This window comes from Alosa pseudoharengus, unplaced genomic scaffold, assembly GCF_046254945.1.
Source record: "Alosa pseudoharengus isolate Yale_2024_CS ecotype anadromous, Long Island Sound unplaced genomic scaffold, YU_APseudo_1.1 YU_APseudo_1.1_scf_2, whole genome shotgun sequence".
NCBI lineage: Eukaryota > Metazoa > Chordata > Actinopteri > Clupeiformes > Clupeidae > Alosa > Alosa pseudoharengus.
The window spans coordinates 49,719,498-49,734,464 of NW_027468663.1; the positions used below are offsets into that span (position 1 = coordinate 49,719,498).

At 47.1% G+C, this 14,967-nt stretch overlaps 1 protein-coding gene across 1 annotated transcript in view; it reads left to right on the top strand.

The window, feature by feature from the left end:
• fam49ba (family with sequence similarity 49 member Ba) overlaps positions 1-13,438 on the top strand; it is a 23,346-nt gene extending 9,908 nt beyond the window's left edge. Inside the window, exons 2-11 of the mRNA XM_076295378.1 lie at positions 3,247-3,339; positions 3,576-3,697; positions 4,310-4,415; positions 7,594-7,730; positions 9,756-9,833; positions 10,717-10,833; positions 10,955-11,034; positions 11,480-11,606; positions 12,290-12,360; positions 12,724-13,438. Of these exons, the coding sequence (XP_076151493.1) occupies positions 3,267-3,339; positions 3,576-3,697; positions 4,310-4,415; positions 7,594-7,730; positions 9,756-9,833; positions 10,717-10,833; positions 10,955-11,034; positions 11,480-11,606; positions 12,290-12,360; positions 12,724-12,787 (975 nt within the window). The 5' untranslated portion in view covers positions 3,247-3,266 and the 3' untranslated portion in view covers positions 12,788-13,438. The remainder of the gene's footprint in view (positions 1-3,246; positions 3,340-3,575; positions 3,698-4,309; positions 4,416-7,593; positions 7,731-9,755; positions 9,834-10,716; positions 10,834-10,954; positions 11,035-11,479; positions 11,607-12,289; positions 12,361-12,723) is intronic.
• The last annotated feature ends 1,529 nt before the right edge of the window (positions 13,439-14,967 follow it).

The following is a 14,967-nucleotide window of genomic DNA, read 5'->3' on the forward strand; positions in this document are numbered from 1 at the left end:
TCTCTCTCTCTCTCTCTCTCTCTCCCCCCCGAGGGTGAAGGGCTGCTGCAGTGCTGGCTGGGAGCGGGGAGTGCTGGGGCGGGGAGTCTGATCTTCCTGCAGCCTTTCTCCGAGAGACCTCTGCTGCACTCGGCACGTCTCTGCGCTGTCTCATAGAGAGTTCAACAGTGCAAACGTCACATTTTCATCGGCTCTCTGCCATGCATGCCCACAGGGCGGGTTTGAACCAAAACCTTGAGATTAAAGAATATTGTCGATGTGTACCGAGGAAAATGTTGGTGTTTTGAAATGTCTTATAGTGTTCCAATATTTCCAATAGCTACTAACCTTTGATACCTTGTAGTTAATCTCTTTGATTCATTCAGTGAATTATAACTTACTATGTGTTATTAGAAGGTGCATAAGGTTGGAATTAGGGCCAAGGCTAGTGTATTAATGCATACTAATATGTAATTATGTGAGGACACTCGAAATCCTTAAGCTATGAATTTCTGAGCAGTACTATATCTAAGACAACTTAAAATAAAGTGGGTCATTTTTTAATGTTCCAACTTACTACATGCCGGTCTGAATGGAAGTGTTGCTATAAAAAGATCACAGTGAATCTTTCTCAGAACTCGCAACTTGTCATGTTCATGAAGCACATGCTCCAGTGTCAAACTTCTCATACCCATCACCTCTTTTTTTTTCTTCTGTCAAACCTACTCCCTTTTTAAGTGTGTACTCATTATTCATTTATTCGTCTCCTTTCAAGTGGCAGAAGAAAAAAAAAAACACCATGTGCAGCTCCAGCTCCCCTTTGCAGGTCTCACTCTGATTGGCTCAGGGCTTGTTTTCAGTTGAGACAGCTTTTTTGGGCTCCATGGAAACAGCGAAATGTTGAGCTCCCCTTCCCAGCCAATGAGAGGGGTGGGTGTGCAGGTTGTAGTCAAATGAGTTTCCTTCAGCTGACAGCACAGTGCCCTAAGTCGGCTGTGTGAGCTCAGAGGTTTCACAACGCCAGCCGGCTCCGGTGACTGCCCGCTCCCCCACTGACATGTTTCCTCAGTAACACACACACACACACACACGCACGCACGCACGCGCACACACACACACACGCACACACACACACACACACACACACGTGCGCACCCTCTACACAGTCAGCGCTCAGGTGAAGCACAGGGCAGAGTGCTGACACAGTGCTGAATTTCACAACATATTTTTGCAAATCACCCATATGGTCCGTTAGTAGCATGCAGTGCCCTGTTGTGTGCGTGTGTTTGGTGTAACTTGGTGAGTGTGTTACAAGCCGGCTGGTAAGGGAGTTGTGTCAGGAGATCTGGGGGTACCGGAGGAACAGACTTGTGTGTTTATTTTGTTTTGCGTGCTTAACATTCCCCATAAGACACTAAGACAGTAGTTGCCACCCACGTAACTTGTTTTGCCAGTAGTTTGCTTTGCTTGGCCCGAAATAAGTTGCCGCAGGCATATTTTAAGGCGCACCTTCTTAGCTTCCTTCGTCGTTAATAGGTCACCCATTACGCTGTGGATTAGAGTCCTTAGGGGACCTTTAGGTGTGTTAAACCGCGGCTGTTGAATCAGAGTTAAGTCTGCTTCTCTACCGTAGAGAGCGTCTCCTTGCTCTCCTGGGCTTATTTAATCCAGTTCCACACATGAGCCCTTCCTTCTCCTGACCCCTCCCATGAGCCCTTCCTTCTCCTGACCCCTCCCATGAGCCCTTCCTTCTCCTGACCCCTTACATGAGCCCTTCCTTCTCCTGACCCCTCCCATGAGCCCTTCCTTCTCCTGACCCCTCCCATGAGCCCTTCCTTCTCCTGACCCCTCCCATGAGCCCTTCCTTCTCCTGACCCCTCCCCCGCTGTGCTCACTGCTCAGAAAAGAGAGGTGACTCCGTGCCCTGGCATTACGGTGGGCAGTGGGGGCTGAGGGGAGGGTTGAAAGGGGGAACAGATGACTCCAGCACGGGTCCTTTTTCTTTTATGGTGCCGTCAGAATAGATGACTGCGGTGAGTCACGTTGCGGTGATGAAGACGATGGTGCAGTCCACTTTGGGACTTGACACATTCCTGTCTCATCGCCCCACCCCACCTCACCCCACCCCAATCCCACCCTTATGCGCCAGCGTTGCCGCTGAGATTGGCGCGCTGCCACTGCTAGGGGGCAGCAGAACACCGACGAGACGGCCGCGGGCTGAAGGCCAGGAGCGACTCCGGCAGTATCTGTTCCTCACAGCAAGGGTGGGCCGCTGGGGATGGTGGGTCTGAGGAAAGTCTGGCAGTTCTCAGTGCAGTATTGTCGGGGAGTTGATTCCTACATGTGCATAAGAGATACAGCATGAAATTGCCCAGGTCAAGGCTATACTGTATGTCCAGCTGCTACACATTTTAAGCACTTGCGTCAACCCTCACTGTTGCTGCTGTTCACTTTTTGACTTGCTAATGGAGTTAGAAAATGTTGTATGTGTTGTTATGTGTTATGTTATGTGTTGTTATGTGTTATGTTATGGGTTGTACGTTATGTCCTAACTGTCATGGCATGGCGTGACTGACTCTCACTATCAAGGTGATTGAATTTGGTTGAACGGGCTTGGTGAACAGCTGTCTGGGAACACACAAACACACACACACACACACACACACACACATAGTGATGGAGGCAACTGGCTCCCTGTGGTGCTGTGATACCAGTGACAGATGCTCCACGTCACGCTCACACGTACGGCCAGATGTTGACATGGGAAGAGCAGTGGTGGCGTGCTGGCCGGTCGGAGCGAGTCCAGAGGGCCGCACGCAGAGAGCAGCAGGGACAGGTCCCCTTGGTATCAGCACAGGGGCACGCAAAAGAGCCCTCTCATACATATGTATAAATACATACATAATGCAGCATTTTAACAGACATCATGTCATATATAAAGATTTGACAAATATATACAATATATATATATACTATATAATATATAATAATACTATATGGTACTTGCAGACAATCCCCTTCAAATATATACAGTATAAAAAGCTCAAACAAGCACAAACACGTACATGCATGCACAGAAACACACAGAAGACAGACACAGACTTCCAGCCTTATATTTTTCTAACCTACACAGACAAGCCTGCCTCTGTCCTCTGGGGCGTGCAGCGGAGGCCCATCCATTACGGAGGCAGTGTGCCTGGGCCGCGGAGTCTGCCCAGGGCCCCTCGGTGCAGCTGATTGATGAGCTGCTGCTCTCTGTCTCCACAGGTCCCCCCTCATTGGTGGCTATGGGGAACCTAATCAAGGTCCTGACGCGGGACATAGACAACAACACTGGCAACTTCTTCTTGGACTTTGAAAGTAGGTCGTCTGTGGGCTGGAATTCTAACCCTATACACACACAAGTTCACACACACATGTGTACACACACACACATACACGCACACACGCACATAGCCACACGCCCAACCTAGAGTATAGCCGACATATCTCAATCTTAACCAATCTTTTAGAAATGGGAGACTCCTCAAGCTCAACTTAATTCATGTCATAGTGATAAATGGCTGGACATAAAGTGTTGCTGTCTGTGTCCCCAGATGCCCAGCCTACAGGGCCGGAGAGGAAGGTGTGGGACCAGGTGAACGAGGTGCTGGTGGAGGCCATGCAGGTCCTGGAGGATCTGCAGTCCTATAGTGGTGCAGGAGAGGCCATCAGACAGGTACAAACTCAACGACTAGCGCAACACCTTTACAATACCTCCTCCGACTCATTTATGCAAGATTTTCACCTTTATGAAACCAATTTCATGGTAAACGAACTTGTAATAGCCAAATTGTTCACCTAGCATAACTATACTGCATAGACGTAGACGAGACGTAGACGACTGCATAGACGAGTCCCTACCGAGAAAACCAGCCATGCAACTTCCAAGAGTGGCGCCCCGCCAAAACTCGCAAGAATCTGAAACATTGTCAGTAGATATAGATCTTTGGAGATAGTTTTTGCCTGTTGTTAATCCTTCACCTCCACAACAAAAGCATTTGCATTGTGTACAGGTGGGATAAGTCGCGAGAAGTTTGCTATTTACAATAGCAGAGTGACACATAAATACATCGCGACTCTAGAGGGAGCTCTAAACTCGCCAAAAATACCTAAACCTGCATAGTATACCTTTAAAGTGTAACATTACATGTCACCTAGGTCACCACTAAGGGGCATGTGTTTGCAGATACAGGTGACAAATATATGTCAGATATGTCAAATGTGTATAAAATATGTCACATGTGTAAACCATGTCAAATGTGTGTAAAGCATGCCCTCTTGCTGACAGGCCATCCAGAACCCGAATGAGGAGGGAGTGCAGGAGAAAACCTGGGCTGCCGTGGTTCCACTGGTGTGCAAGCTGAAGAAGTTCTACGAGTTCTCCCTCAAGCTGGGTACGCAACTCTTCACATTTCATATGACTTCACACCACACACTCACTCTGTCAGCTGAGGTGATGTAGCAGGAGCAGCATTAGTGTGTGTGCGTGTGTGTGTAATGTGGAGAGAGGCCAGCAAGTGGAGCCTTGGCTCTGGGTAGCGCTGGTGCTCGTCCACCTGTAGGGGCAGAGCTGCTCTCCTCACACATACAGTACAGGTGAGTCAGGCGCTCTGCACGCGCTCACTCTACTGTGATGTCATACAGCGTGCATCATCCTCAGGTGAGCGGCTCCTCACCGCGCACCCCCCCCCCCCCACACACACCGCACCCTCCAGATGACAACGCTCACTCTGTTTCTCTCTCTTTCTTTCTCTCTCTCTCTCTCTCTCTCTCTCTCACTCTCTCTCTCTTTCTCTCTCTCTCTCTCTTGTCTCTGTACTGTTGACATTCCTCTCCATCTCTCCATCATGCCTCTGACGTCTCCGTCTGACTCAGACCCGGTCAGCTGTCGGAGACGTGACGAGTGGCTGACGTCCCGGCGATCAGTCCCCAGCTCAGCTCAGCTCGCCTAGCCTGCCCGCGGCCGAACTGGAGCTCTGGGGGTGTGGGGTGTGTGTGTGTGTGTTGTTATGTGGTGTGTGTTTGTGTGTGTGTGTTGTTATGGGGGTGTGGGGTGTGTGTGTGTGTGTTGTTATGGGGGTATGGGGTGTGTGTGTGTGTGTTGTTATGGGTGTGTCGGTTGGCCAGGGCAAGAAACGGGGGCGAGTCGAGACGGGGACGTGATGAGCCGTGGCGTAAAGCCCTGACAGCTGTCACTCACAGATGAGGTCACGTCTGATCAGGGGCCATTAGAGCACATGTCAGTCAGCTGTTTCGTGGACGCCGCCACTTATGTAATGCTGGTCACCCAGTCTGCCCGCTCACTGCCCTACATGTCCCTCCAGCACGGCCTGGGAGAAGCCAGTCTGTCAGGACGGCTCTCGTTAAGCTCTGCAGTAACCCCGGGAGTATCCTTGGGTGAGTGGTGGTGCTGTGTTGCTAATCGGCTGTAGCTTGTTGGCAGATTGGTTGCAGAAGAATAGGTTACACCAACCAGCTCTGTGTCTGGCTCGTAAGTGTTTGTTGTGGGTTGGGGGAGGATTGTTGTGCTGTTTGTATTTGAGTGTGTGTGTGTGTGTGTGTGTGTGTGTGTGTGTGTGTGTGTGTTGTGGTGTCTGACAGACACCGGGCCCATGTGGGACTCCCCTGTGGTGGAGCAGTGGTGCGTCTTAATTGGATTAGAACTCTCCTTGGGCGAGACGAATCTGTGTTACCTCATCAAGCACAGCACCACCAGGCCACCACTGCGGCTGCATTCCTCTCTCATGCACAAAGAAGAAGCTAAAGAATTTGCCATTCACTGTTTCTGGTTGCCGTTTTCCCCTATTTCTCCTAGAGATTGGCATTTGATTTGAGCAAGGGTTCACAAAAAAAAAAAAATAATTACCTCATGATAGAGGTTTACTACTCTGTTTCCTACTGATAACAATATCTTCTCCAGATATTCTAAAATTCTGTCACCAATATAATCATACTGTAATGATCATCATGTCTCAAACTTAATGTGAGCAAATCAAGGTTTGATGTCAAGCTGTGATGTGAGTGTTTGGGTATTCACTGTTCAAGTGTTGTGATGGTGGAGACAATGATCGTTCGTGTTATTCTGAGGACCTGGGGGGTGGGGCAGGGGGTAACTGTGAATCAGATGGGTGGGAGGGGGCTTAGACAAGAGGAAGTAGGTCATGACCTAATTAACTATGACACATCCTCTAATCAACCACAAACACAGCAGCCAATAGGAGCGCTCTCTGGGGGCGCAGCCCACCCCGGATGCCTCCAGTCTGGCCTAACCAAAGATAATGAATGCGTAGCAAGATGGGTCGTCCTAGTTCATGTCTATGAGGGCAAAGTGGAGTTCAGTCAGAGACGGGCTATGGTTCAGTCCCCGCCTGCACAGGGGCGTGTCACTGACGTATGACTTACGTTTGAACGCCTCGGTTCCACGCCAGACAAGCCGGAGTACAAAATAAACTTGGTGTACACCTTCATTAATGTTGATTTTCTCCCGACTGGAGGGTCATACTATCACGACATTCTACTGAAATAGGGAGGAGGATTTGGAGATCATGATACCGTGTCCAAAATGTGCATCCATTGCTCAGAAAAATAAGGCTTTGACAAATTCTGGGAAATTCTTGGATTCTGCCATAGACCTCAATTTTAAAAAGAGAGCCCGATCACTGCATAAATGTGCGGGGGCGTGTACTGCTACCCTATTTGCATACATTTCCAGGGACAGGAAATGGCCTCTCATTAAGGATCTTTGTAATCAACCATCTTTGGCCTAACCCTCCTGTCGACCCCCGCCCCCCACTACACACACCCGGTGAATTGTGGGATTTGTTTTGGTCTGAGGGAAGGCAGCCGAAGAGTGCTGAGAAATGTATGGGGACAGCTGTATGCAAGTGTGTGTACTTGTTTACACAATAACTGTTGTGAGTTGACAGTAAGCACTGTTAACTGAAGCCCTTATTGAGTCAGGTTGCCTCCAGTGGGCTCCATGTGCCTCTTCCTCCCAACCAGTCCTCTCCCTCATACCTCATCCATTTCCTGTCTGGGTTCTCCTGTACCCCTGGGGCCTGACCTCATACAATCCTCAATTACTTTTGTTGAATCTCATAATACTGCCATCACCATATCTCCCTTCTTTGTCCTTTCTGTGCCCTTGTCTCTCTCTCTCTCTCTCTCTCTCTCTCTCTCTCTCTCTCTCTCTCTCTCTCTCTCTCTCTCTCTCGCTTTTTCTCTCTCTCTGTCGCTCCCTTGTTCTCACACCCTCTTGCCTCTGTCTGTCTGTCTCTCTCTCTCTACATATCCCTTTCTCTTTCTCCATTGCGCTCTCTCTCTCACACCCTCCACCCTCTCTCTGTCTTCTGTCTTTCTTTCTCTCTCCAACTCCCTCCTTCCCACTCTCCATCTCTCTTTCTCTCCCTCTCCCTCTCTCCCATCCCTCTCTCTCCCTTTCTCCACCTTTCTCTCTGCCCCCCTCTCTCTCTCTCTCTCTCTCTCTCCCTCTCTCTCTCTCTCTCTCTCTCTCTCTTCCTCTCCCTCCCTCTCCCTCCCTCCCTCTCTCTCTCTGTCTCTCTCTCTCTGCAGAGGGTGCGCTGCACGGCCTGCTGAGCTCCCTGACGAGCACGCGCTGCAGTCCCACGCAGCACCTGGAGCAGGAGCAGGCGTTGGCGCGGCAGTTTGCCGAGATCCTGCACTTCACGCTGCGCTTCGACGAGCTCAAGGTGAGCAAGCCCACAGCCCAGCCGCCCGCCGCCCGCTGCCTGGCAGGGGTGCCACCAGAGCCCACAACCAGCTCGCTGTGAGCAGCAGGCAGGCAGGCAGGCAGGGCCCCTCCTTCTAGAGGTTCAGCGCTAACTCAAGGTGCTCTGTCTGACCGAGCTTGTGAGACAGCTCGGGGCAACAGAGTAGTAGAACGAGACAGGGCTAGACAGGGTCCATAACTAACATTGGCTGGTGTGACATTTGCCGGTTTTCATTTCAATCAAGCAGTGATTGTCTGGGTAGGTTTCCATCTTGTTGTGTCTAGACATGGAGAGAGCGTTGATAGGTTGTGTGATATGCAGCATCCCTCCGTGTCAGTTTGGCCCTTGGGCAGTGAGGAGAGGCTATGTGTTCTGCTGCTGATGGAGTGGAACGTCTAGTCTAGAGTGGTCTGGTCTGGGAGGAGGCTGTTGCAGCGGCTCAAATTCTAGTCACCGCACTGCACAGTTGGAGCTGAGAGGGGGGGGGGGGGGGGGGCTGGGGGGCTAGAGACGAATCAGAGCAATATTCGCAATTATGAGACACAGATCAGAAGACACAACGTAAAGCCCAATTCACACCAAAGATTCGCGACGAGACAAAACTGTTGCAGAAAGGAGTTGCAGCGGTGTGAATTAAATGTTGCACGTCGTTGCCAGCCGTTGCAAAGCATTCACCATGTCTAGTCGCAGTTGCAAAGTTTTAGAACGTTGCAGCAAGTTGCTGGTTCTCAGAATGTTGTAGCTCATCTCTACGCGAATCTTTGGTGTGAACTGGGCCGAAAAATGAGCAGAAACCTGACAGAAAGTGCGGGGTGTTAAAACAAAGCCATAATTAGCAGAGGAAAGGTGTGAAGTGGAAATGGAAGGTGAGGAGAGAATGGAGGGAGAGGGAGGGTGATGAAATTGCCCCTCGTTGACATGAACTTGAGAAGGACTCGTCTCCTGTGGAGGAGGCTCTCATTAATCTGCTCCCGAGTGTCAGGGACTCACACGCTCCAAATGCTCTGCATTACTGGACTTTGTCCACAAGCTGTTATGGCCCATTCACACCAAGAACGATAACGATAACTATAAATAAATATCGTTCTCGTTAATATGAATGACGACATTCACACGTAAACTATAACGATAACGACATGAAGAACGATATCGTTGGGGATCACTTTCAGCGCGATTTTCAGAACGGTAAAAAGCTAATAGCCAATCAGAACCCATCGAATTTTAATCGTCACATTCATAATACTTTGTTTATCGTTGTTCAGTGCGAACGCTTTTATCGTTATGGTTAAAGCTATCGTTATCATTCTTGGTGTGAATGAGCTTTTACAACTTAGAGTAACACACGATGTGGGAATTTAACTTTTCTGCAAAATTACTACATACTGGGTACCCATTAAGTGTGGGTCATGCTCCTACCACTATACTAGGCGTTCTGGGCACACACTGCCACACAATGTCAACGATTCCATTCTCTTTAAGTCAGTGTGGCATCAAAATGAGTTTGAAGTCGTTATTTTAAGGTTAAAAAACTGCACTGTGTTGCTTTAAACCATTTCCACACTATTTGTCAGCTACATTTCTGTCACACAGAACCAATCACTGTGCCATATGCTTTTAAGCAAACATGAATTAACTGCAGACTGGCTCCCCCAGCTTCTTGTTGGTAGAGTTAATAGCTTTGGCGATTTGAGGCTAGTTATACGCCCTCAGCCGTACTTTGCATCTAGTTTGCAGATTCATGAACCCAATTATAGCTGGAGGCAGCCTGGCTGGTTTGATGAGGTTATTGCAAATTTATGCCAATAAGCAAAATCAAACATTAATGAAGTGCTTCGTCTGCATAACACTAACGCAAGCCTGGTGAAAAAGGGGGGACACGGGAGAGAGGCGCAGATGTCGGCTGGGTGCGGGCTGGCCACGCTAGCCGGCCTGGTGGACGGGGCAGGGCCCTGGTGAGGGGAGTCCCTGCACAGATGCTCACTGTCCCTACTTGCCCTCTTGCAGATGACCAACCCGGCCATCCAGAATGACTTCAGCTACTACCGGAGGACCCTGAGCCGCATGAGGATCAACAACGTGTCCGTGAGTGATCAGGGCCCCTCTCGCGCCCACTCTCCTGCCCGCTGGCCTGCTGCTGCGTGTTTATGGAGATCAGGCCTGATGTTTTAGTAATGCGGCGCTCCGTCTGGGTTAGAGGGTTAACTAGAGCCATCGGGCTCCTTAATGGGCTGCATCATTAGGGGACAGAGCAGGCCCTGACTCAGGAAAACTGTTTTATCTTTTTTCTTCTTAATCAGCTCTTTGTTCTTCTTCTCTCTCTTTCTCTGTCTCCCTCTTTCCTCTCCATCTTCCACCTCTCCATAAGGAGTGTGCATGCATGCATGCGTGCCTGCGTGCGTGCGTGCGTGTGTGTGTCTGTGCGTGTGTTTGCTGGGGGGTGTTAATGACTTCAGCCTCATTACCAGACCCTGTGTGAAGCAGAGGCTGAGGAGAGAGAGAGAGGGGGTGGGGGGTCCTCCACTGGAGATAAAACAGCTTGTTGACCTTGCCTTCCCAATTAAAGGTTCTCTCAGCCAGGAATAATCACAAGGCCTGGCCCGCCTAATGAATCACAGCCCTCGATGTAGTAGGACATGCATTACGCATGCAGAACATGACAGCGCAGAGAGATAGGGTTAGACGCGGGCCTGATTTACATTTCAATTTTACCTCAACCGTTTTTGAGCTGAGTTCAGCCACTTATCATTGGCCTGATGGATAATGGCTTACCATCAGAAGAGATGAGAAGTAGAAGAGTGCATTAAATGACCTGGTGCATAACTTCTGTTCAGTTCAAAGACACAACCTTCATGTTTAGTCACATGTCAATGCCTCTTATATCAGATAGAATCCTGACAGGTAGGTACATATCACATGGTTAATTGTTCGCTTAGTCTGAAATAACCTTCAACTGTTTTGACCACAGGCAGAGGAGAAAAATGAAGTCAACAATGAGCTGGCCAATCGCATGTCTCTCTTCTATGCCAATGCCACCCCTATGCTGAAAACATTAACCGACGCCACAACAAAGTTTGTATCAGAGGTCAGTCCCAAGCCAAACTTTAACTGTTGCAGTGATGTGCAGGAATGGAAAGGCATCTTCTCTATCTGTTCCAGTGATGTGCATGAATTGAAACTGTTTGTGTTTGTCTGACTTAAAACAGAATACAGATTTACCGCTGGAAAACACCACAGACTGCCTCAGCACGATGGCCTGTGTGTGCAAAGTGATGCTGGAAACACCGTGAGTGTGTGTGTTAGGGTCTATCAACACATCGTTATCCACCTATGCCATCTTATAGCATTATTATTACAAGTGCAAGTGATTTATTTTCCCGTTGCCATCTATCTTTTGCAGCATTCATATGTTTCTTTTATTTGTAATGAAGCATGACAACTAAATAGTGAAGCAAATTAACTGACAGAGCATGAATATTCAATATATAACATGGATATTTTACCTTATACATGATGTGTGTGTGTCTGTGTGTGTGTGTGTGAGTGTGTGTGTGTGTGTGTGTGTGTGTGTGTGTGTGTGTGTGTGTGTGTGTGTGTGTGCGTGTATGTGTGTGTGTGTGTGTGTGTCTGTGTGTGTGTGTGTGTGTGTGTCTGTGTGTGTGTGTGTGTGCGTGCGTGCGTGCGTGCGTGTGTGCGTGTGCGTGTGCGTGTGTGTGTGTGTGTGTTCCTAGGGAGTACCGTACCCGCTTCGCCAGTGAGGACACAGTGCTGTTCTGTCTGCGCGTGATGGTGGGAGTCATTATTCTGTATGACTTTGTCCACCCTGCCGGGGCCTTCGTCAAGTCCTCCAAAATAGATGTATGTCTGACTGCCTCTGCCATTTTAGTGAGAAGTGATGCACATGACTATACCAATACCAGAAAAAGGATTAGGGATGCCCCGATATATCGTCCAATATGACCTCAGGATTAGGGTTTCACCGATATATATAGTCCAACATGACCTCAGGATTAGGGTTGCACCGATATATATAGTCCAACATGACCTCAGGATTAGGGTTTCACCGATATATATAGTCCAACATGACCTCAGGATTAGGGTTGCACCGATATATATAGTCCAACATGACCTCAGGATTAGGGTTGCACCGATATCGTCCAACATCGGTATCGGCCAATATCGATCGTGCCTATCAGCAAATTTATATCATATTTACCGATGGCAGTGGCATCTTTATCTGTTATGTTGCATCAATTCTTCACAAGTTACATGTTGTGCTATGAAGGCCTGAAAGACTTGAATGGTTCAGTTATTTTTTTATGAATAATTTTTTTTCCACTCTACTAAAAGGTATAAAAAATAAACAAAAAAATATCAGTATTGGCATCGGTTATCGGCCAAATTGTTATTTTCTTCATCAGTATCAATATTGGTCCAGAATTGGTGCATCCCTACTCGGGATTACACTCTTCCACTAGCACATGGGCTTTGTGGGTGATGCACAGGGCCAACATACTAATTTTGCCTCTTTGTTCTAACAGATGAAAGGATGCATCAAAGTCCTGAAAGATCAGCCACCCAATAGTGTGGATGGTCTCCTAAATGCTCTCAGGTGAGTGGCCTTGAACCGCCTAATAACTTCACTGAAATATACTGTATGTAGATGAACTGACAATATGGTGCAGATGTACAGTATGGGGTTATTTAGTTATTAGTTATATTCACTGTCCAGATTGGGGAAATGCTACAGACACATATTATTGTATTAATATATAACTTGTGTTCCCTAAACTAATGTGTTACCTGTATATTTGTTTAATAGTTATTGCAAAACTACTGTATAATAGTCACATTGGCATAAACTATTATAGTGGAAAAGCAGTATTTTCTAGAACAAACTATAATGACGATTATAGAATTAATTATTAAGCGCAAACTCTTAAAATATTAAGTATGGCTCTTGTCCCACATATAGGTACACAACAAAACATTTGAGTGATGAAACTACTTCCAAACAAATTAAAAACATGCTGCAATAATGAACTGAGTCATCTCTGAAGAGCAGTCCTGGAATGAGCCTGACGAGAGCTGACCCTGGAGTAGAAACCCACTGGGATCTTTCGACCCAGACAGGGGTGTCTGGTGCGGGTTGGGGAAAGAAATGGACGTGTACAGTCTTCCCATTCTATTCCTTGTATTTTAGCTAAGACTATTTACATTCCTCTGTGCCTTTAGACCCAACCAAGTGCATGTTATTAAACTGGTCTCCTCTTTTCATTTGATGACAAAATTCGCCTGCCCAAATATTGATGTAAAAGATTTGTAGCTGCACCAGCTGTGAGATATTTTGCGCTTAGGAAAAGCCATGAAGATATGGCAGCTATCTGTTCCAACTGTATACGTTTTGTATAAAATTCTACGCTGTTTTTGACTGTATACAATTATGGTATACAGTAGGGTACACAGTAATAAATTGTTTGATTTTTTAGTGTGTGTCTTTATCTAAATCCACAAATCATGATAGTCTTGTCAAACTGTTGTTCTGTAACTTTGTGTGGTTATCAGCTTTGAGGTGGATGTTGAATTTCATGAGCCCAGTATTCAGTATCCCTGTGTTTCTTGATTTTTTTCTGAGAATATTTTTGTACATGGTAAAAAATTGAAGAGCAAATAAAAAAGAAACTCTTCAACTGTAGTAGCATTCCTATATGTGCAATTTAGGGTTGCCGCTTATAATATCCATAAAATCATTTGAAACGATACGTAGGAAACAACATTTAACAATGTCATTTTGACTCACTATGAAGAAGCCAAGCTAAATGGCAACGTGCGTAGGGCAGTTTGATAAACTCTAAAAATGGATGTCCTATCAGACTCTCTCTTCGTCTCCATGTCTAATTTAATGACTCTTGACTATGTCACAAAGGCACTGCAACCCCCCCCCCCCACACACACACACACACACTTCATGTCATTTGCCAAAATATTTGGTTTCCGACCACTTCCTTGTTACTAATAGCGTCTTCAGATGACTCCCATCTGATGCACAGCCGAGCCTTATGCATCTGTTGGGCCGTGTCCAACAGCTGGGCTGGCTATCCCCTCTGCTCACGGCCCCGTCTCGCTAATCTCCCCCCTGCCTTTCCACGCAGCACTGAGGAGCAGCAACAGCTGAGGGACAAGCACAGGAAATGCCTCTCACTTTTACTCATCTCCCTCCCTCTTTTCTTACACACACACACACACACACACACACACATCCATAGCTTCTCAGAAAGCCAAACAGCTGTTTGGTGCCACCCATCCAGGAAGGGTGATGAAGCTGTGTGTGTTTGGGGGGGGGGAGGGGGGGGGCCTTTGAGCTGGAGGTTGGAGCCATAGGCAGCTGCTGAGCGTCCGAGTGAGATCCAGATCAGTGTCTGGTGGATTACCCACACCAGGGCGAGAGAATGGAGCAGCACTCCCACCTCATCCCACACAGGAAACAGGGCTTACTGAGCCCTCACATTACCCCACTGGGCCCATTCTGCTGGCTGTTTGATCACACAGACTGAAGGCTGCTTCGGTCAAGCTTATGATTCACTCAACAGTATGATTCTATTCTTCAAAACATTTTCAATTTCGTCACAAATGTCCTATGGCTTTGCGTACATCATGACTATGCCTAGTGTTTCAAATGATTCAAATTAATAGGGCAGCGGCTTCAAACAATTTTCATAATCTACATTGAGTGCCAATGTTCTTCTGTTCAGTATATGATAAAGGAATGCAATATACTTCACCAGGCGACTTTTAAAAATGGCTGACAAATATGGGTTTGGGTTATAGGTGAAAAATAAACTAACAACTAATACAGTTACATATTTTCGCCTACCATAAATCGTTGTCATTCTTCACACATACTCATAAACAAGGCTCTTAAATATTTAAATAAAAATGTCACGAAATTTGGTCACTGTGATACCAAATAGTATACAAGTTCATGTCGTGTGATCAGAATTTGTGTTGTCAAAATTTAGAATCATTCAAGAATTTATATTTACATTTAGCTGAGGCTTTTATCCAAAGCAACTGAAAAAGCTTTCAATGAACCACATGATAATCAATAGGCCAAAATCATATGTGTTATTTACAATATCCAGCGCAGAACTGAACAGGTCAATCAAAAGACTGTGTATCTTGAAGTTCCTGTATGTGACAAACTTGATGCTTAAAATTA